This window comes from Anser brachyrhynchus (genome assembly GCF_964034855.1).
Source record: "Anser brachyrhynchus genome assembly, chromosome: 18".
Classification (NCBI taxonomy): domain Eukaryota; kingdom Metazoa; phylum Chordata; class Aves; order Anseriformes; family Anatidae; genus Anser; species Anser brachyrhynchus.
Genome location: NC_137711.1, coordinates 327339 through 348119, shown reverse-complemented (window position 1 = coordinate 348119; position 20781 = coordinate 327339). Strand labels below are relative to the sequence as shown.

General features: G+C 58.7%; 2 protein-coding genes across 3 annotated transcripts; both read right to left on the bottom strand.

Moving 5' to 3' along the window:
- Positions 1 to 79: 79 nt before the first annotated feature.
- Positions 80 to 9226, bottom strand: P4HB (prolyl 4-hydroxylase subunit beta). Its single transcript, XM_080560518.1, has 11 exons — positions 8971 to 9226; positions 8609 to 8815; positions 7651 to 7784; positions 7296 to 7433; positions 4493 to 4597; positions 4086 to 4211; positions 3489 to 3689; positions 2731 to 2851; positions 2329 to 2510; positions 1792 to 1878; positions 80 to 1137 (listed from the first exon to the last, which is right to left on the bottom strand). The coding sequence occupies exons 1-11, from the start codon at positions 9143 to 9145 to the stop codon at positions 1054 to 1056; spliced, it is 1560 nt and encodes a 519-aa protein (XP_080416644.1). The 5' UTR covers positions 9146 to 9226; the 3' UTR covers positions 80 to 1053.
- A 3608-nt stretch (positions 9227 to 12834) lies between these two features.
- Positions 12835 to 20706, bottom strand: ARHGDIA (Rho GDP dissociation inhibitor alpha). Of its 2 annotated transcripts, none has more exons than XM_080560488.1 (6): positions 20556 to 20706; positions 16206 to 16415; positions 15934 to 16017; positions 15256 to 15332; positions 15011 to 15074; positions 12835 to 14550 (listed from the first exon to the last, which is right to left on the bottom strand). In XM_080560488.1, exons 2-6 carry the CDS (start codon positions 16393 to 16395, stop codon positions 14351 to 14353), a joined length of 615 nt encoding a protein of 204 aa, XP_080416614.1. In that variant the 5' UTR covers positions 16396 to 16415; positions 20556 to 20706; the 3' UTR covers positions 12835 to 14350. The 2 variants fall into 2 exon arrangements, with proteins under 2 accessions (XP_080416614.1, XP_080416615.1); XM_080560489.1 differs by lacking the exon at positions 20556 to 20706 and adding an exon at positions 20214 to 20234.
- Positions 20707 to 20781: the final 75 nt, after the last annotated feature.

Sequence of the window (20781 nt, the reverse complement as noted above, 5' to 3'; positions counted from 1 at the left end):
TGAGAACCATCCTGGAACTCTGATCTTCTTCCAGCTCAAGGTCCAACTATTTATTCTGGGTCCCAACAGACAGAGAGAGTAGTATTAAAATCTCAACTTTATTTGGCCAACAAATGCAGTTCCAATGTTACTGTAGCGGAATGCTAAGAGCAAGCCTGACATTGATCAGGCCTTTGAGGCACTCCCTTGTTCAAGTTCCTCCCCCAAACCCAGTAATTTTAAGATCCATGTTTGTTTTGTGTTTGATGTATTTTTCAATCAGGCCCTCCCACCACCCACCTGCCTGGTCAACCCATTCAAAATAATGCATGTAAAGTGACTGCAAAATAGTCTTGCATTTGATCAAAAGGATGGCAACACAGCTAGGTCCCATCTAAGCTGGTAAGCCAGCAATCACCTCCACCCTCAGAGCCTGCCACAGCCAGTGCACAGAGTATTCCACCCTTCCAGGTGTTTCAAATAGTCATCTCCAAATGTCTTAAAGTACAGGGAAAAGCTGGCCTACATGAAGAGAAGCACCTTCATAACCGCCTTCCACCAGGACTGATGCAGTCAGCCTAATCCGTCTTCCCTTACAGATGCTGACTCCAGGGAAGAACAGCTGAGACCAATAAGGAACCTGCCAGGTGGTAAAAATCAGCTACAGGCTTCAGTTTTCAAAGATAAAAGGAAAAAGCTTTCTTGGAAGGTATTAGTGGCAAGGCTCCAAAATGTTGGGCTATTAAACTCATGCTACCACTTCACAACCTGCTTCTATCCAGAAGAACAGAATACTTGAAACAAAAAGCTGTGTACAAAAAAAGTACATCACAATAAAAAAATGAACCCAGCTGGCAGGGCTGGCTACCTAGTGACAGATCCCTTTTCGAAAGTGAAAGAAAAAGATAGTCAAGTGTAAAGAGAAGTGAGGGTGAAGTGTTACTTTAAAAGCCAATCCCTGGATTTCCAGTCATTCACCTTCTGTTTTAAATCTTAATGGGTTTCTGACTCACTGGGCTGCGTAACAGCAGCCAATTTAGTGTCTGATTTTTGGGTGATGTAGATCAGTCTTCTTTACAACTCATCCTTTTGGATTTTCTGCTCATCATCACCTTCCTCAAGGTCTGTTTCTTCATCTGTCTCCAGATCCTCCAGATCCTGCGTAGTAGACAAAAATAACTACTTGTTTCTGGCATATTAGTCAGATCCAAAACCAAATAATGAACAGTTTCTCTAACATGTTTGCTGCTGCCATGTCAACAGGACATCCAGAGACTACCAGGAGTACTCAGTTTGGGAAGTAACAGATTAGAACCCTCTGAAAAGCAGTACCATAATCTGTAACACCCTCCACCCAGGCAGGTGAGGAGCTTCCAACTAAATATACAGCATATGTGACATTCATCATAGCACTCAAGTTCAAAAGGCAGTGAGCAAGAGCTCTTAAAGAACAAGCCCTAAATACACCAGCAGTTTGCACAATGACCAAAGGCAGCCCCGTTAAAGTTTAGAGGTTATTGTACCAATAGTTTCCATGCTCTTGTATTTTAGTCTCTCAAGAGAGATTTATTTCACACCCAACTCAAGTATTCTTAATAAAAGGAGTCCATTACAACAGGCCAGTGGCTAGCCAGGCTGCAAGTGAACTGAGAGGTCGCATTTTATGATGTAGACACTTTTGCTCACCAACAATACATACCCTTTCCTGCCACATAACCCAGGATCTTCAGGGTTTAGGATTTGATCACTCTACCCAAACGAATACTCTGCATTTTGCAGAGTTAGAGTACCGCATTAATTTATATTACTCACATCATCAGCTGCTGCCCCATCCTGTCCTCCACTCTCCAAGAATTTTTTGAATCCTTCTAGCGTCCTCTCTCCATTGTAGTCAATTACCTACACAGGAAAACACATCAAAATAACTGTTACAGGCACCTACAGAACCACGCCCCTGGAGAGGAGAATTCTCTTTCTGAGCAACAGTTAACATGCCAAGCAAAAGGGAATTTAAAAATTCACCTTCACCCATATGAGACGAAGGAAAACAGCTCAGCCACTAGACTTCAGAGATCACTGCGAGGAGAGAATAGCCTGCAGATGAGCACACTGTCTTCTGCTGTACTTCCTCTTTCCCCACTCCCACTCCCCCTCCCCAAACTGTTTCCTATAACCCAGTCCCCCCCCCAAAAGGGTCTCAGATGTCCTGTAGACCTGATGCATTCTATCCCTACAGAAGGGAAAGCCCTCCCACAAGCCTCTGTCCAAAAAGGAACTCAAGCAGACAACTTAAGCATATCTAGTGCTCCCTCATTATTTGATCTGTAGAAGTGTCAGCTGTCTTCTTACATTTCTGCCAGAGCCTGCAGGGAAGAACTTGAGTGTAGGAAAGCTATGGATTTTCACTGCTTCTACTTCGTTGGCTGTTGAATCCATCTTGGCAATGACAATGTTCTCATGGTCCCTGTAGGTCTCTCCCAGCTTGTCCCAGATAGGAGCCAGCTGCTTACAGTGACCACACCAGGGGGCATCTGTTAATTAACAAACATATTTAGCAACAACAGCCCAACAAGTTAACACCACACACCACCTAGACCCCACGCCAGACAAGAGTTCACATTTGTTTTCAACTGATGCACTCCCTTTGTGGCTTAGACTCTGTAAGATGCTTTCTCCCCAGTCCTGGTCATGGATTATTTTGGCACTCCTTTTATACCAGTTACTTGGAATTCGTTGTTGAAAAACACTTACAGAACTCCACAAAAACGTTCTTATTCTCATCAAAAGCAACTTCTTCAAAATTCTTCCCAACTAGAACTTTGACAGGCTGTTTGTCCCAGTCTTCAGGAAGATCTTGGCTCATTAGATGGGGCTGGAATAGAAAGTGAAATTCAGACATGCGCAATCTGCTCTACAGCTACTTGGAATGTCCATGAATCACATAGGCTGGAAAGCTTGAGTTAACCATATCCAAGTGCCCCCAGTCATAGACTACAAGCAAATCAGATCCATCAGTCACTTCCTCTTCTGCTAATATGAAGTCTACTCCCCACCCTGAAGTGGGAAAACAGGTGCTCTTTTGTGGGAAGAACTGCAGTTTTAGCTCTGGCAGCAATATCGTTTCCTCCCCACAATGTTATACTCTAAGGACAGAGCTTAGCTAAACAGCCACTACTGGAGTCCGATGCACGTAGCTACCTCCACCAAATTAGAGCCAAAAGCTCTTTTAACTGTGCCACGCAAGTTAGTACCTTCCACAGCTTATTAGCAGAAAGAACAGCACAGCTCCAAGAAGCAGGAAGAGCAGACCTCGACTGTAGTCAGGTACCAGCACCTAACTTGCTTTCCTACAGTCTTCATGCCCCAATGTTTTTACACTATTTTCAGCACAAAGGCTGCTAGATATCCTGTACATTAGTTGGGCGATTTGCACATTTCATACACCTCTTCACAGGGAGAATTTTTAGCATGTGCTCAGCCAGTAGGTTTAGCATTAGCAGCATTGTTACCTTGATCTTGCCCTCCAGGAATTTATTACAGAATTCTCTGATCTTGTCTGCTGTGAGGTCATCTGATTCAGGTTTGTATTTGGTCATTTCTTCCTCCAGGGTGATCAGACGTACAGCTGGACATTCTTCTTTCTTTAGGCCAAAGAACTCCAAAATCCTTTGATTGTCACTGTGGTCACTGTCTATGAAGATGAACAGGATCTTTGGAGGAAAGAGATAATATGATGAAGACAGGTATCTCTTGGCTAATGATACTTTACACAGACACCTGTAGAGCTAGACAGGAGCTAAACAGCCAAGCCTGTTAGGAGGGCACCCTGTCACAGCACACATGCTAAAGCTGCAGTGCTTTAAGCAGCACATGTGCAAACCTGGCATCAATGTTTAAGTCACATCCAGAAGAAGGAAAGTCACAAGTTAACTACTATTCCTTAATGGGTTATACAAGCCAGTGACTCAGACACCTATTACCAGGAGAGAGGCAGAGGAAGTGCTAGCTTCAACTCTTCCTCCACAGCTGTTAAGTGGGTACAGGCAGAGAGTGCTACAGTTCTGTAGGAGGTGGTCACATAATTCAGTCCCAGAAGTCCATCTTACCTTCCCTTTGAAGCTTCCAGCTGCGCTCTTGAAATTATCCAGTTTCCCTTGATAGTCAGACACGCTTTTTGGTAAGAAGAGCAGAATATGAGTCTTGATCTCTCCTCCAAAGATTTTAGGAGCAGTCTGAGGAGTAGAAAATAAAACCGAAAATAAAGCTTGGCTCTGCTATTCTCATTAGACCACAGAAGTCAGAATACTGCAGGATTGCTTTGAACAGCAAGCATATACCTCCTTTCTCTTGCATTCTTCCTTCACTTGATTAAGCTCTAGCATAAGCAATTTTTAGACCACTCCATAACATCAAACTAGTGCCAGCTCCAAGCTAAGAGCTGAATCTACATTTTAAACTTTGTTGCATTCATACAGTAGCTATGGAAAAAGGCCTCAAATATCTGAACACCTACCTGTTCAGTGAACTCTATAACCAGAGGCAACTGATTAGACTTGATGAAGTTCAGTAGGTTATCTTTTGTGAGATCCCCTTCAAAGTTGTTACGGCCTTCATCAAACTGCAGAGAGAAACATGGTTACCACATTTTCACAAAGTGTGAATCTGTGAATCAAGGTTCTCTTCCTCCTGGCAAGCAGTCTTAAATCACCCCCTAACAGCCAGACAGACATCCAGCTTACATCGTAACACTGTTCTGCAGAAGCATGAAACCATTTGTGAAACAGGTCACCAAGAAGGACTTTTTGTAGCGGTCTTACAGCACTTGAAAAGGCACTAGGTAGACCAGCGAGGAGCTTCCAGAGCACAGACAGCTTCCTGCTTAGGAGTTCACAGCACCAGAGTAGATACACATACGTTAACTGGCCAGTGCTATGAAAGAAGTCCGACAGCAAAGCCCCACCGTGCTGTGAAAGTAAGTAGTAGCTTACTGAGCTCTACACAGTTGGTTCAGCCTCTATTGTTAGAGCAGACAGCACAAGTTCAACACATCGCACTATAGGTGCCAAATCCCTTTTTATATTAGACTAACACCTGCATCTGATCAGGATTCTCAGAACCCGCCGACAGCCTGGAAAGGGAAATAGCTTTAAGGGAACACCAAGGTTAAAGAGAGGATGTGCAGAACAACACAGCAGTCCCATGGCACAGCAACCCTCAAGTTACTGGCAGAAGCAAGACAGTGGACTCAGATAACCTTCTATTAGAGGAAGCAAAAAAGTCACAGCTGAAAAGCTGAGCAAAACACTAAACATTTTAAAGTAGCTATGAAGTTACTTTCCAGAGTATTGCTCATATCCTTAACACCTTCAAAGCAGTTGTTTGAGGGTCTTTGGAAGCATGGATAATGCACACAAAGAATAAGGCAAGAACGCTGAGCCACAAGGGCCAACAAACCCTCTTGATTTAAACTCAGCTAACCACAGGACTCTGAGCCAAAGTCCAAAATCAGAACTGCTGGTAAAATAAAAGGCAGGTCAGTTCTTATGCCATTATATTTGGCTACCACTGGTGCTCATTTTCACCTTGGTTTGGGGGAGACTGGACACATTTTAGAATTCTCATGGCACACCACAATGACTACCAGTGTTAGAAGATAGTACATCAGATCAAATCCACACAATTCCATTTTGCTGCTTAGCCACATAAGACTGTGCAACGCACTGCATAGAACTAAACATGTAAAAATGGGTAGCACAGGTAACAGATTAAACCGAGCGTGACCACCTGTTAGTGCTGGAAGTCCTAGCTGTGTCCTAGCCACTTAAGGCAACGTCCTCAGTTGCTCTGAACTCAGAGCCAGATGCTGCTACTCCCCACCAGAGAGGGTTTTAACAGAACATCTCTATCTGGACTTGAGTGTTTGCAAGGATTTTTCTTAACTTCCCATGTCCTTTGACAAGTAGCTATTTCAGCCTGGTATTACCCATGAATAGAGTATACACAGGAATTACATACCAAAAGCTGTACATGCAAGAACAGCGAGGTACAGGTAGTAATGCAGCCAAGAACCAAATACTGCTGTTCTCCCCCAGCCCCAGGTTTCCCAGTTGTGAGATTCTAACATCTCAAACTTGTCAGCCAGATAATAGCTGGATAGGGCTTTGAGCAACCTGGTCTAGGGGAAGGCGTCCCTGTCTGTGATAGGGAGGTTCAAATTAGATTATCTTTAAGGTCCTTTCCAACCCAAAGGATTGTGATCCTACGATAGGATACTTGCACCCTTGGCCATACTAATCGGAGGAACCCTCTGAGTTACTAACACCACAAAGCTAACTACAATTTCAGATGTGTAGTGAAATGAAACAAGCTATTTCAGCTGGAAGAATAATAAAGTAGGAATTCATTAAGTTCTTTAGCCTGTCTTAGGCCAGACTGACAACTGTGATTAGATTATGTGTATCCGTTGGAACCCAAAGCTGCAGTCTATCCTACCCTGCTGCACGCACCCATATGTGCAGTACAACCCAACCTAAGGAACCTCAACTTGTCTTAAACCTAAAATTTCAACCCCATGACTTGGCTTTTAATATGCAAGACGACATCAGTAAGTTTATTTCCAATTCTGCAGATGACCAATGTCCCTTCACACATAATCCAACAGCCCCAGCCTTGTCAGCTGAAGCTGCAAATCCTCTTAGGAACTTTGCTGTAATCACTATGCAGCAGAACCCACAGCAATGAGAGACAGAACTCCTGGAAGCAGACATCAACTGACTGCAGAGCTCAGTAATGGGTGCGTTTAAAGCAACTTCGTTAAGCCATGATCTAACAAAATATCATGGCAAGTCATCAAGAACCTGGCTATCGTTCTGTTTAAGGCCTTTAAATCTCAAAAAGGGACACAGAAGACCTTGGTTATAGCCAGAAGTATTTTAAAGATTGTGTTGACGGTCACTGTACTGCAGCCAGAAACTCGAGAAACAGGAAAGCGAAAGTGAAGAAACGTTCTGGATGCAAAGCTCAGCAGCCTCAAAGGCAACGCGCAGCCAGGAAACTGCCGAGGCCGCCCTCTGCTGTCCAAAGGCCACTCCCCTGCCTACTGCACCCTGCCAAGGGACTCCGGCTCCACTGCCCCCAAACAGGACCACAGGTTCGGCTTTTTCCCCCCTCCTCCAGGCCTGGAAATTAGACTGACAGCACAGAATCTTCTGCAGTTTCATCCAGGAGCACCCTCTTAAATCTAATTCTATTTAGAGAAGAGGGAAGACAAGGAAAAAGACTCAAGGTGTGGGGGTCATGTTTGCACCAACCCCTACCTTCTTGAAAAGGACCACTCCATCTTTGCTAAGCTGGTACTTGGAAAAGACGTCATCACTGGAGGAAATCCCGAAAGGAATGTCATCCACAGATTCTGCTGCCAACAAAAACTCCTTTGCAGCCTCCGATGTCAAATCCTGGAGAATAAAGGAAAGTATTTCACATGAGACACAAACCAAAGCATAAACATCCCAGGGCTTACCAGCCAGAGAACTTGAAGATCAAGTAAGACAGGACAGCAAGTGTTTCACAACTTACGAGGAGCCTTCCCCAGCTGTCAGATCCCCATGGGGCAGAAGCAGGAAAGGCGCTAAACATATACAAGAGCCTCTCAAAGGGAAGCACCAACTCTACCTTAAAGAAGCCAATGACAGCCACTTCATTGGAGTCCACTAACGCCTCTGCTGCAGCAACATCTGTCAGGGTGGTTGCAGCCGGGCCAGTGCGTTTCTTCAGCCAGCTGACAATGTCATCTGCTTCTCTGCCAGCTACACCAGAAAGAGAGAACACCAATTCACTTTTTATCCCCCAACTAAGAATACAAAAACCTTAAGTCTCCAGAGAGACTGCTAAGCAGCTGGCTGATAGCTTGGGAAGAACTGAGATACCGTTTACGCAACTCTTTCTTTCCCTTCCTAGCGTAATTAAGTGCATCCATAATTGTCAAGTCACTGTACAAGGGCTCTCAGGAATCCACTCGTCTCACAACTGGTCTAGCCCAAGCACGCTTGTAAGCTTTGATCAGCAGCAGAGAACTGCTGAGACACTACTGCTGTTTCAAGGGAACGTGCCATGTTTTCCTTTCAAAATTCAGCGCTCCGCAGGTTATCCTCAGAGCCCTGAGCCACGGGGCTTAACACAGCTCATCTCTGCTGCACTTTAAGTCTTGGTCTCGATTATCCTTTTGCCTCAAGCTTTCTGTTCGGCCCTTTACCCAGCCACCCGAGCACTTTTTCAGTTCTTGGTGCCGCGTTGACTGAGCTGAGCCAAGCCGAGGCACAGTGCAGGCTTGGAACGCTCTGCTTCCTACAGCGGGACAGGGACAGCTCTGCCCTCCTTCGCCCACCGTGCGCCTGCCCCCAGGCTCGGTGCTCTGCTGGGGGCAGGCACGCCCCCCGCCACCGCGAGCCTCGCACCCGCTGCACGCGCGGCCCCGCTCACGTGCCCTGCCCGGGCACAGCAGGCTCCGCTCCCAGGAGCTCGCCGTGGACCTTGTCCGGCCCTGGCCCCGGCGGAGCGGCACCACGTGGGAGCGCGGGGCCGGTGCGGGCCCGGTGCCACGTCGCCGCCCTCTGCCCCCGGCGGCGCTCACCTGTGTACTCGCGGGGGGCCGCCCGGTCGCCGTTGCGGAAGAACTTGATGGTGGGGTACCCGCGCACGCCGAACTGCTGCGCCAGCTCCGACTCCTCGGTGGCGTCCACCTTGGCCAGGCGGATCTCCGAGCCCTCCGCGCGCAGCTTCGCCGCCGCCTTCGCGTACTCGGGGGCCAGCGCCTTGCAGTGCCCGCACCACGGCGCGTCTGCGGCGGGGCGGGGCCGTCAGCGGCTCGGCACGGGCCGGACCGGACGGCGCCGCGCCGCGCCCCCCTCCTGCGCCCCCCGGGCCCCCCTCCGGGCCCGGCCCGGCCCGGCCCGGCCCCGCACCCCCCGGTACCCCCCCCCGCCCCGCGCTCACAGAACTCGACGAGCAGGTAGCGGTGCGCCGCCAGCGCCTGCTCGAAGGAGGCGGCGCGCAGCACCAGGACGCCGTCCTCCTCCTCCTCCTGCGCGGACGGCTCCGGCTCGGCGCGGGGCAGCGCGGGCGCGAGGCACAGCAGCAGCGCCACGATCGCGCGCAGCAGCGCGGCCATGGCGGGACGGGACGGGCCGGGACGGGACCGCCGCGGCGCCGCCTCCGCTTATAAACCCGCCTCCCCCCGCCGCCGCCGCGCCCCATTGGCCGCGACGCGCTGGCGCCGCCGCCGCCCGCCATTGGCTCGGGGCCGGCCGCGCGGCTCCCATTGGCCGGCGCGCCGGGCGCGCCCCCCGCCCGCCGCCGCGGGTTGGCCGCCGGGCCGGCCGCGCCGCCGCGGGCCGCCGTTGGTCCCTTTCCCCGCTGCGGCGGCCCCCATTGGTCGGCGCCGCCGTCTCGCGCGGCCGCCCGCGCCCAGTCGGCGGCCGCCCGCTCTCAGACGTGGCAGTGGGGCGGCCCCGGCGGGCGGCACTGCGCCTGCGCGCGGCCAGACGCGCGTGGTGGATTCTGACTGGGCCGCGGCCGCCGCCCTCTGACCCGGCCCGGAAGCGGAAGCGGCGCTGTCGGCGCGCGCTTCGCCGCCGCCGCAGGGCCCGCGGGCACGTGGCGCCAGGCCCCAGGCGGGCGGCAGGGCGGGACCCCCGGATCCGCTGCGGGGTTGTCCCGGCACCAGGGAGCCGCTGGGGCCCCCCCGGCCGCCCGCCGAGGCGCAGAGGGGCCCCCGGGTGCCGCCGAGGCCCGGCGGCCTCCTCACCGCCCGAGCACGCGGCAGCGGCGGGGCGGCCCCGCGCGGGGCCTGGGGACCGGAGGCCTCGAGCCCCGGCGCCCGGTGGGCGCTGGGCCCCGTGCGCCGCGGGGCCCGGGCTGCTGCGGGGCCCAGCGGGGCACGAGGGCCCCTCTCCTCCCCCGCGCGGGGAGCCCGCCCGGCCTTTGGCTGCAGCGTTGGCAGCGGGCGCTTGGCCGAGGGCACCTCCTGCAGCCCCGGCTGCCCGCTGATAAGCGCTGCAGCAGGGGCGGGTGGCGCAGGAGCCGGCCCCGCTGCCCGGCCGCGCCCTGCCGAGCTGCCAGCATGGCAACTGCTGGCAGGGAGCACGGAGTCAGAGAACAGCTGAGTTGGAAGGGACCCGCAGGGATCAGCGAGTCCAAGGAGCAGCGAGAGCTGCTCTTTGCTCTCCTTTCTTCCCTTGCGAGGGCTGGGCCACGAATGCCCAAGGCCAGCAGGGCTGGGTGCAGGCAGCTCCCCACCTCTCCCCTGACAGCCTGGTCTCTGCAGGCACTGCAAGCAGTTACCTGTCTGGGGGCTTTGGCTGGGAACAGAGCGGAGTGCCTTGCTCTGGCCCAGAAAGTGTCCAGATGAACTTGAGGTGACGAAGGTGCCATGAACGAAGCAGCCAACACCTTGAGCACGCCACGCAGGGCTGCAGGCACAGGCATGTCCAGCAGCCAGGGTGGGGAATCAGCTGCTGCTGGAAAGAGCTCCTGTATTCCTGTATTCACACTTGGCTGCCTTGGCTGCTTCCACACAAAAGAGTGTTTGGGAGACGCTGCCCTGAACAAACAGCTCCCACCTGCCAGCGGGGCACTGGGGGATGCTCGCTTGTGTCGGGGCTGGGCTCTGAGCTGAGGCAGCTGGTGCCAGAAAAGCTTCACCTGGTGGTGCCGGAGGCAGGGTTTGCCAGCAGCCGGAGCGGCGTTTCCAGCTGCCAGCAGTTTGTGGGGTTCAAGGCAGTGAGCTGCTGCACTGCCACACGTCAGTGACGCCGGTGGGGCCCATTTGTGGGGCCAGGCTGCCAGTGTTTGCTCAGCAGTGCTGGCGAGGCAGACGGGGCCCTCTGCCACCTTGGAGGTGCTGCAGCCCTCTAGTTCTCCTTTTGGGTGCTGGTGGGGAGCCTTTCCCCACTGAGCCTGGCATCCTTAAGCCCACCTTCCAGCATTAAAGAACAAAGTACGATTCTCTCTTTAAATCCCTTTAAACACCCCTCTCCTGCTATGGCTACAAACACCAAAGTTGCACAGGTGGGGCACTGCCTGGCCTGGCTGTGTACAGGAGGTTTCCTCTGCTGTCTTGTTCCCTGCTGGGCCCATAGCCCGGGACAGAGCAGCCCTCAACTTCCAAACCTAACCAGCCAGCAGTGCCGGAGGTCCAGGCCCATAACGAGGGCTCTCCAGCACCACCCAGGGTTTAATGTCACGTTTCCCTCGCCCTCAGCTGTCCCAGGCTGCCGTTTGAGTAGAGGTGCGTGCACCCTGCCACACCCGGGGACCTGCAGCTCTGCAGCTTCACAGCAGCTGCCCTGTCAAAGATGGAGCCGCTGCAATGCGAGCAGCCACCAAACCAGAAAAGCGGCCCAGCCCCACTGTTGTGCAAACGCAGAGCCAAGGTTTACGAGGTGCAGCTCCTGGAAAGGGCTGAGCCCTCTGCTTGGAAGCCACGAGCAGGGAGAACCCCGTGGCCCACCCAGGCACCGCGCCTGCTCAGCGTGACCAGAGCCCTGCCTCGGGTCCCGTGCCTGTGCGCGGCGGGGGCTCGGCCGCCAGGAGGGAGAGCCCGGCCGGCGGCCCTGCGGCTGGGGCCGCGTCCTGGAGGAAGTTGGGCAGTCAGCATCCGCTGAGCTGCAGCAGCCCCCTGCACCCCCCCCCCAGACATCGCACCCCACCACCCCCATCACAGGACCCGTCTGACAGAAACGCCAACGTCCGGAGTTTGGAAAGACTTGCCAAAGGGCTGGAGATTGCATCAGACAGGATCCAGCCCTGACAGCAACTGCCCGCAGAGCGGCTGTTGGGGCCGCCACAAGGAGCCTTTGTTCGTTTTATCGGCGCATCTGGGCTGGCGCTGACTGACACCGGAGGGCGACGCCTGGGCTCCCGCTGCGCTGCCCCTCCTGCCCCACACCACGGAGGCTGCCGCAGCGCGTGGCCGATCACAGCGTGCGGAGGGCGCAGCAGAAGCGAGGCGTGACGTGGGCGCAGGCCGCGCGGGTGCTGACAGCGCTTCCCCACCCGGCTGCAGACGGCTCCTGCCCTGCCGAGCTCCCGTCACCGGGCCCTGGCGCTTTCCTTCGGGTTCCGAGTGACATCGACTCCTCCAACTGCAGCCTCGGGCAGCCCTGGCGGCTTTCCGGGGCCAGAAGGAAGGGGCCTTTGCTCTCAGCACAGTCGGTTCCCTCTAGTGTTTGGAGCTTTCACTTCCTGTTGCGAGTCCCTGAGCGCAGGAGCAGGGCTGAGCCACCTCTGAGGCCTCTGCAGTGCTGCGGATCCCTGGAAGCATTTCCCAGCTACCCCGTGAAGTTCCTTACCCGCAGCACAAACACACCGCGTGCTCTGTAAACCCCCACAGGCTCTGATCCCACATCATCTCCCCTGGGCTCTGTTGTCCCTCCAGCTGCTTCCCCCCTTCTCCCGCCTGCACGGGAATCACCTCGCTGGCGCAGGCAGGGTGCCGGCAGGCCAGGGCTCAGGACCCCCTGCTCTCAGCTGGCAGGAGGTGTCCCTTCACGGCCTCAGACCCACCATTTTCCCTCTTTCCCCTTCTCACCCCTCATACTGCGGGCCATAAAGAATAGAGCGAGCAGCGACGTACAGATCTTCAACACAAGCCCTTGAGCGCGGCAAAGGCCGTGGCAACGTGGGCTTCTTGCCTGTTCCCCTCTGGCAAGGACTTCCCCAGATCCCCTTGCACAACACGGGCAACCCAAGGATTCCGCTCTTCTCCCCACCACGGGTGTTTGCAGCAATTGGCTCTGGAACAGAAGTTCTGGCACTTCCCACAAAGACCCAGAACAGACCCAGAACAGACAGCAGGCAGTCAGTTCAAAGATTTTATTTAACTGTCATAAAAGGAGAAGCAGACGATGATTCCAAACCTGTTAACCCGGGTCTAGGATTTACAGACAATATGCACCAAATCAAATTAACAAAAATCTCTCTAGGGGCAGGGCAAGGGAGAGTTAGAGGCAAAGACGTAGCTACGAGAAAGCCACATGTACTTGGTCCCAGTTCTAATACAACCTCAACGTGGGAAGATCCAAATAAGAGGGCTGCGGAGCTGGAACATGCCTGCCGTCGGGGGCTCGCGGGCCCCAGAGGCCCCCATCGCCCCGAGTGCTGTGGCAGCGCGGCCCTGGGTGGCAGGCTGGAGCGCTGCAGGGGTCTGCTGCGGGCTCGGGGCAGGGAGCCGAGTGTCAAGGCAATAAATACTGACAGGCCAGGCACAGATTTTAAAGGCAGAACAGATACATAAGGCATTAACCGCTTCTGAATACTTGTCCTTTGCAAGCTCTTTGTTGATCGCATCAGGAGAGCAGCTGCAGAAACAGACTAGTCCATCCTCAGCCCAAAACAGCCGGGAGGGCAGGTGCTGTCCTGGCATTTCAGTGCTTTGCAGCTCCTTGGGCTGCAATGAGAAGTCTGAGGTGATGGCACCACTGGTGACTCCCGCACCCACCCGCCTTGCAACCCCCTCTGTGCCTCCAGAGGTACTGGGGCTGCCCAGCGTCCGGAGACAAACAGGGACAGGGTTCTGCCAGGCCAGCTCTGGACACTGGGAGGGATGGCCTGGGGAAGGGGCGAGATGTCACCCGGGGCGTCACAATGCCCTCCTCTCCGGAGATGTCCAGTCTCGGGTGCAGAATGGACCAGCAGCAAAGCAGGAAGTTGTGAATCTTTCCTAATACCCAGGAGGGGCGTGACCAAGATGAGTGCCATGCCAACAAACAGGGGGAGGGCGGGTGGCTTTTAAAAAGTGTAACAAGGGCAGGGCCCCCTCCCTAGAGGATACGTGTTACACATTAAGGCATCATGGTTACAGGGAACATCCACAAATGAAGGTGCCGGCGTCCTCAGGACACCGACTGGGTGGAAGGGGCAGGCTGGACATGATTTTAGCCAACAGATTCAGATAGCTGCCTGGCATCAAAGTTCTTCAGCTACTTGGAGGCAGTAGCTACCCTGAGCTGTGCACAGGAGAGCTAAGCACAGGATCCTACACCGAGTGCAGGGTCTCCCCTTCAGCACCGACCAGAATAAAGGAAGGTGAGAAGCGGCGAAGCGCCTGGCAAGGGAGCAAACGCTCCCCCCTCTGTGCTGGAACAGCGCGGCCCTGGGACGAGCAGCTGGAGATCAGATGCAGACAGCACGGTTTGGCCAACGGGTTCAGTGATTCTCTGGGGAGGGGGCACATTACAAAACCGAGCGCTCTGGTCAAATTTGAACAGGGGATGGAAGGTAAGAGGGTTCCAATGTCAGCACTTTGGTACAGGGAGGGATTTCTACGGTAGCCACTGTCTGATTCACGCTCTCTGGGGATTGGCTTTGGGAAGGGCTAGTCCTTCCAATCCTTCTTGATGGTCAGGTTCCACTCCCAGGACAGGTGGTCAGTCTTATCATCATCTGTGAATTTGGATTTGATGTTGTAGCTGCCCCGGGCCAGCATGCCCTTGGGGGCTTCTTCCATGGGGGTCAGGAACTCGTACTCCTCTGCCCGGGGGCCATAGCTCCCAACCATGTATTCAGTCTTGTCAACTAGGAGGAAAAACAAGGTATGTAGGGAAGCTACTTAACAGCTTCCCCTGCATTTGGGGCAAATTAAAGCAAACGAAAGGTCTGTTACTCCTACAACAATTCATGAACTGTAAAAGGATCTGCAAGAACAAGAACGTCACCCACAATTAGCAGCGCTATGCCCTCCAGAACCAGCTCCTGCAGACAGCGACACCCCCACACCAGTACCGCTGTCCGCACATAACTGATCTGTTCACCTCCAAGCTCCAGGACCACAGGCTGCCGCCACCCTACCGCAGGCCTGGAAGCCTTCACACGCTGCCACAGTGCCACAAGCGGCACAGACGTGGCCGTGCTTCCCACTAGAGACTGCCTCCTCCCACCGTGAGCAGCTGGGGCAGCAGACGAGCCCCCGCCGCAGCAGCGGAAAGCGCTGGGAGCCTCACACGAAGCAGTACTTGAGCCACAACGAAGCACTTACTTTTCACTCCTTTCCGGAACGTGTGCTGAATATACTTCAACCCTGACACAATCTCCCTGTTAACCTGCAGAGACAAGCAAAGGCTGTTGAAGACAGATCTCTTCCACGCGCTGCCCGCCCCACCCACAGTGGCCTATTTGCTCCCTCCCAATCGTCTTGGGGCTCAGGTACTCCCTGTGCTGGGACTGCAGCAGTCAGATGCTCCCAAGTTCACTGTTGCTCACTTTTCAGATCTGAATTCTTACCCTAAAGGAGATTTTTATCCGGTATTCCACACCCTCCTTCAGCACAAACGCCTGCTTCTTGTAACTCTCCAGGTCACCTACAAAGAAGGGAGATGGTGATTTGGGGCCCCTTTCTATCATGCTCTGGGATGGATTTCAGTTGCAAGAGGTGCTCAGGACAGGGTGTGCAGCAGCTGGGGACTGGACCCCTACTGCACGCACAGCGCACAGTTTATCCTTTTATTTTTGTGTTTCAGGACTCAGCTTGTTACGCTGCTCGTGCTACCTGAGGTGGGCAAGCAGCACCCCACGACAGGGAACTTCAGGCAGCAACGCCAGTCATTCACGGGCGTCACTTCGTAATGTCTGCCCCAGAGCTGTCACCATCTCGAAGCTGCCTTTGGCGCCGCTGTGCTGGAGGACAGCTGGCTCCCCCACCTGGCGGCTCACACGTCCACAGAACCAGGGCAGGCAGCGGAGGGGAAGCAAAAGGCCGCTGCTGAGACAGGGGAGCTCAGACACAGGCAGCTGGGCTTGGAGTGGAGAATCCTCCGTGGCCGGGGCGCTGGCTCTGCACCCAGCGAAGGGGCAGGGGGGCTCGCCCACCGCGCCACCGGTGCTTTGGCAGCACCTCCTGGACGGCCCCACATCGCAGCAGCTTTGACCTGGAAGCAGGGCCGACCTTGTTTCCCAGCTCACCTGTCAGGTCCAGCTCCAGAGGGCCGGGAGCAGTAGCACAGACCAACGTCAGTTTGGTCACCACCACGTTTGGAGCGTTAGGGTCTAGAAGGCACAGAAGAAGGCTCTTAAACACCCATCCCGCACACCAACCAACCCGCTGCTCCTCCCAAGGCAGCTTTTGAAAAAGCAAGAAAAGAAGCAAGGGCTCCTTGCTGTGTTCTGCCCAGCCCAGTCTCTCCCCGAGCGCCTCCCCCTCAAGGCAGAAGGGGAACCCCTCCGTGCAGGCTCACCCGCAGACACGGTGACGGCACCAAGCAGCGCCTCCTTGTACTTGCGCAGGCTCTCATCATCCTTGTCCAGCTCCTGGATCTCCTGGATGCTCTTCTGGGCAGGTGGCTTGTAGTTGACAGAGTGCTCATCCTCCTCGTTCTCAGCTGCGATCTGGGCCAGCTGCTCTGCCGTTGGCTCCTGCTCCGCCATCCTCACACACGCGACTTACACTGAAGGGAGGAGAGGTGAAACTGCAGCTACCCACCGGCGCCGGCCCCGTCCCGAGGGGCACAGCCCGGCAGCGCACATCAGCCTTCCCGGCACGGCCCCGTTACCCCGCGAGTTCCCTCTCACGCCAGGGCCCTTCTCAGGCTGTCCCTGGGGGTCTGTCAGGGACACACCCCTGGGCAAACTCCTCCGGTAGCTCAGCTCCCACGCTCGGCCCACGCAAAAGAAAAACATCGGCCTCTGCATTTCGTTCATTAGCTGGAACAGGCAAATACCCCAAGCCATAGGAAAAACAACTCCCCCACAAGAACAACTGGAGGAAGCTTTCCCTCGCGATAAACCCGAGCCCAGAGCAAGCCCAGCCCAGTTCTGCCTCTCTCCAATGTGGCTCCAGCTGAGAGCAGGGCTCCGCGCCACCACAGGTCCAAACGCCTGCAGCCCCCGGCTGCTCTCCCTTCCTCAAGAAATGCCGACTTATTAATGACGAGCCAGGCCTACGCCCACGGCGTGCCGCACAGGCAGCACGAGGTCAGCCAAGCGCCGCTCTCCCTTCCCACCTGGGAGCCGACTGATAGCAGCACACAGCTCAGCTGCTCCGTTTCTCCCGATGTGCCCCCCGAACAGGGCGAGAAACCCCCAGCGCCGCCGCTACTCACCCCGTTCGGGGCGCGTTTCACAGCGACTCGCCCGGCCGCGCAGGTGCCGGAGCCGTCGGACTCCATCCGCAGCCTGAGCCGGGCAGCGGCCGGAGCTGCCCACGCGCTCCTCGCTTGTAGCCAGAAATACCAGGAGCGTTCTGCCAGGCCGACAGCTCGGGCGGCACCTCGCACAGCTCCACCAGAGAGACAGCAGCCCCGCCAGCAAACGCGCAGGGCAGAGGAGAAGGGAGGGCGGGGGAGGGGGGGGGGGACGAGCCCAGCCGCAGAGCCCCCGGCCCGAAGCCCCCAGGAGTGGGAGGCGCTGCCGGGGCTCTTCTCGCCCGCAGCCAGACCCGGGAACGGTTCCGGAGCTGTCCCGGGCCAGCCGTGCTCCCCCTGCGGAGGCTGGCGCGCCTCTTCGGGCAGCCGGAGGGCGGCAGGCTCGTACGATGTGACCGCAGCTCCTGGGCGTTAAACGCGACCACGGCTCACCGCCAGGCTCGGGGCGGGGAAGGAGCGAGAGGTTTGAGGTCACCCCAGGGGCTCCGGGTCTGTGGGGGGAGCTCTGCCCGTTACAGCCCCGTTACAGCCCCGCACCTCCAAGCCCCAGCAGCCTGCGCCCACCCCGCACCCCACGGCGAGCGGCCGCCCCTCCCGCGGGGGTTCCCCAGAGCGCGGCGCGGGATCTCACGGGAGCCTGTGCGCAGACGGCCGCCCAGCTTACGCCGCGCGCGAGCAACCGGCCGGGTTTCACCCTGCTAAACCCTTACCAAACCCAGCCACTTCCTTCGGGCTCCCGTCCTAAAAAGCTCCCAGCCTTGAAGGCTCCCGGAAGCGTTCAGCAGCCACTCGCTCAAGCGTTTGTTCCACTGCTTCGGCCCCTTCCTTTGCCCCGTGCCTCGGCCGCACAACGCCCGGGCGCTGCCGACTGCTGGCAGCCCAGTCCTGGCCCCGGCGCCCCCCCGACAGAGCGGAGCAGCGCGGCGGTTCGTCAGAGCTGCCGCCCGGCACGCAGCTCCCTGAGGGGCAGCGGGGGCGCTGTCCTCGCCCGCTCCTCTGGGGTAAGCTCTCCCACGCGGCTTTTTGGCAACCGCTGTGCCACAGAGGGCGCAGGGAAGAAATAATGTAATAAAAGCAGCTCGTAGTTGCTTTTCTGCGCCTGTAACCTTCACCCCGGGAGCACAAGCTACAAAAAGCCGTGCCCATCGCTGCGCAGGTGGTAAAGAACCGGCCCGGCCCTCGCGGGACCTCGGAGACCGCGACAGTCCTCCGGGGGTGGAAAACGGCTCCGCCAGCCGACACGGAGCCCCCGGAAAGGACAAGCGGCATGCCGGGCAGCAGCCCAAGCCAGGGCCCAGCTCTGCCAGGAAGCGCTGGAACAACACCGCCGCGTTCTGCGCCCGGCCTCCCGGCAGCAGGGCCCGAGCAGGCGCGGAGCCCCCTGCGGGGCAGGCTCAGGGCCCCTCCGTGGCAGCTCCTCCTGGGAGCCTCCTCGCGGCCTCCCGGCGCGTGGCCGCTTCCCAAGCCCTGGGCCGGGGAGGAAGGAAGGAGACTCCCGGTGGCGCAAGAACCTTTCTGGGGGCCCCAGCCTCGCCCGTCAGGCTGCCAGCACAAAGCGTTTGCTGCTGCCCCACGCAGCGCAGCAGATCTCTTCCAGGCGCCCGCCAGAGCGGCCGTCGCAGCGCCGGGCAGAGCAAAGCTGCGGGGCCGGCGGCACCGGGCTGCGGGGGCAGGCACCCCCCGCAGAGCCCGCTGCAGGAGCCGGGCCCGCGGCCACCGCCCCTCCGGAGGGCGCAGCCCCGGCACGCGCTGCCCCGCAGCCGCCGGCACCTCCGGCCAGCCCCAAGGCCCAGGCCCGCGGCAGCGCCCTGCGGGGCGTTCCTCCGGTGCGCAGCCGGTGCCTCTGCGGCTCCCGGGGGCTGCGCTGCCCCTGCCCCCGCTCACGGGAGGGGGCTCCTCGGCCCCGGGGGGCCCCCAGGAGCATCTCGGGAAGGAGCCCCGGCTCCCCTCGGATCCCCGCGGGCCGCAGGGGCCCGCAGAAGACAGCGGGGACCAAACCGCTTCCCCCCCGTCCGACATCCGCGCTCGGCCGCCTCGGGTCAGCGGTTCCTCCTGGATTTCCTCGGTATTTTTCGAGCGGCGCCCAGGAGCCGGCAGCAGCGAGCGCAAGAGCCCCACCTCGTGCCGCGCAGAAGCACTGCTCGGGAAGGCACCCCGCCTTCAGACAGACAACGGCAAACGGCGGCGTGTGCCCAGGCCGGAACCGAGACCCCAGGGCAGCAGCGGCAGGAGCCGGTCGGAGCCTCCTAGGGCGAGCTCCCTGCCTCGGACGTCCGTGGGGCCGCTTCGGGGACCTCGGGGGTGCTCGCGCAGGCACGGCCGTGCCGCGGGGGGTTCAGGCGGCCCCCCCCCTTCCTTCGTTCCCCGTGGGCATGGGAAGGCCGCGCAGCCACCCAGCAGCCCCCGGGGATCCCATCCGGCCAACAGCCGTCCCTGCGGGTTACCTGCCCCCGGCTCGGTTCGCCGCCCCGGGTCACCGCGGGGCTGCACGGGCTGCGGGAACAGGGAGCACCCACTGCTGGCACCAGCGGGGCCGCGCGGCCCCCCCCCCGCGTGTGGTGGCGGCGCGAGGCACCGGCTCACGGCGGGGCTGGGACCAGGGCCGGGCGGGCACGGAGCGAGGCAGCCGGGCCCTGCCCCCCGCCGCTGCCCTCGGGGCCTCGGGGCCAGGGGAGCTCAGGCACCGCCGCCGCCTCTCCGCGCGAGGCCCCGCCGAGCTCCCGCCTCGCCCCGGGGGCTGATCCCGGCACCGGCTGCCGCCAGGCGCCCCGCAGCCAGCAACGCAGTTCCGGGCTCTGCTCGCGGCTGACCCCCGAGAGGCGCTGACGGGGCCCCGAGGCCCCCCCAGCCCCGCGCTCGGGGGCTGCGGCGCGCCCCCGCCGAGCCCCGCCCCGCGCCCCCTTCGCGCAGCGCCCTGCGACGGGGCCGCCTCCCCCGGCACGGCCCCCGCGGGTCGGGCCCGGCGCCCTCACGGCCGCAGGGCGGGGCCCTTCCCCCACGCGCAGGGGGTCCCGGCTTGCGGCCCGGGGCGCGGAACCCGCCGGGCCCGAGCGGCCGGGGGTGCCGGGAGCCCCGCGGGACCTCCGGTGCCCGGCTCCTCACCCGCCGCGCCGCGGGGCGGGGCCCTCGGCTGCCCCCCGCGACGGGGCCCGGCCTCGGGACGCGGCTCCCTCCCCAGCCCCGTCAGCGGCGCCCCTGCCGGCGGAGCGCTCCCGGCCGGGGGGGCGGGGCCGCGGGGAGCTCCCCGGGAGCGGAGGCGCCGCCCCTCCCCCCCCCCCCGAAGGTCGTTTGAGGGCGCTCGGGGCCGGGTCCCCCCTCCCGGCCGCTCCCGTTGTCACGGCGCCGAGCGGCGGGGCCCGGCCGGGCCGCAGCGGGCGGGATCCAGCCCCGCGCCCCCCGCCCCGCTCCCCGCCGGCCCCCCCTGCCCCCGCCCCCGCCCCGTACCGGCCCTGCTCCCGCTCCGCGCCGCGCTGACACCGCCGCCGGGATCCGCCCAGCCGCCCGCGCACCCCCGCACTTCCGGGCCACGCCCGTCACTTCCCGTTACGCCAGGGCGGGGCCCGCGCCTCGCTTCCGGCCCAGCAGCGGCGCGCCCATTGGCCCGGGCCGCGCGCCCGCGGTGGGGGGCGGGGCACGGAGAGGGGGCGGGGCACGGAGAGGGGGCGGGGCA

What these genes read in the sequence shown, in the direction of transcription:
- P4HB (XM_080560518.1), bottom strand. Translation starts at nt 9,145, where the DNA reads ATGGCCGCGCTGCTGCGCGCGATCGTGGCGCTGCTGCTGTGCCTCGCG. An exon ending in GGCCCCCCGCGAGTACACAG is followed by an intron (nt 7,785 to 8,608) that starts GTGAGCGCCGCC and finishes TTTCTGGTGTAG; the next exon opens with CTGGCAGAGAAGCAGATGAC. An exon ending in ATGGGGCAGCAGCTGATGAT is followed by an intron (nt 1,138 to 1,791) that starts GTGAGTAATATA and finishes TCTACTACGCAG; the next exon opens with GATCTGGAGGATCTGGAGAC.
- ARHGDIA (XM_080560488.1), bottom strand. Translation starts at nt 16,395, where the DNA reads ATGGCGGAGCAGGAGCCAACGGCAGAGCAGCTGGCCCAGATCGCAGCT. An exon ending in TGCCGTCACCGTGTCTGCGG is followed by an intron (nt 16,018 to 16,205) that starts GTGAGCCTGCAC and finishes TGTGCCTTCTAG; the next exon opens with ACCCTAACGCTCCAAACGTG. An exon ending in TCTGGAGCTGGACCTGACAG is followed by an intron (nt 15,333 to 15,933) that starts GTGAGCTGGGAA and finishes CCTTCTTTGTAG; the next exon opens with GTGACCTGGAGAGTTACAAG.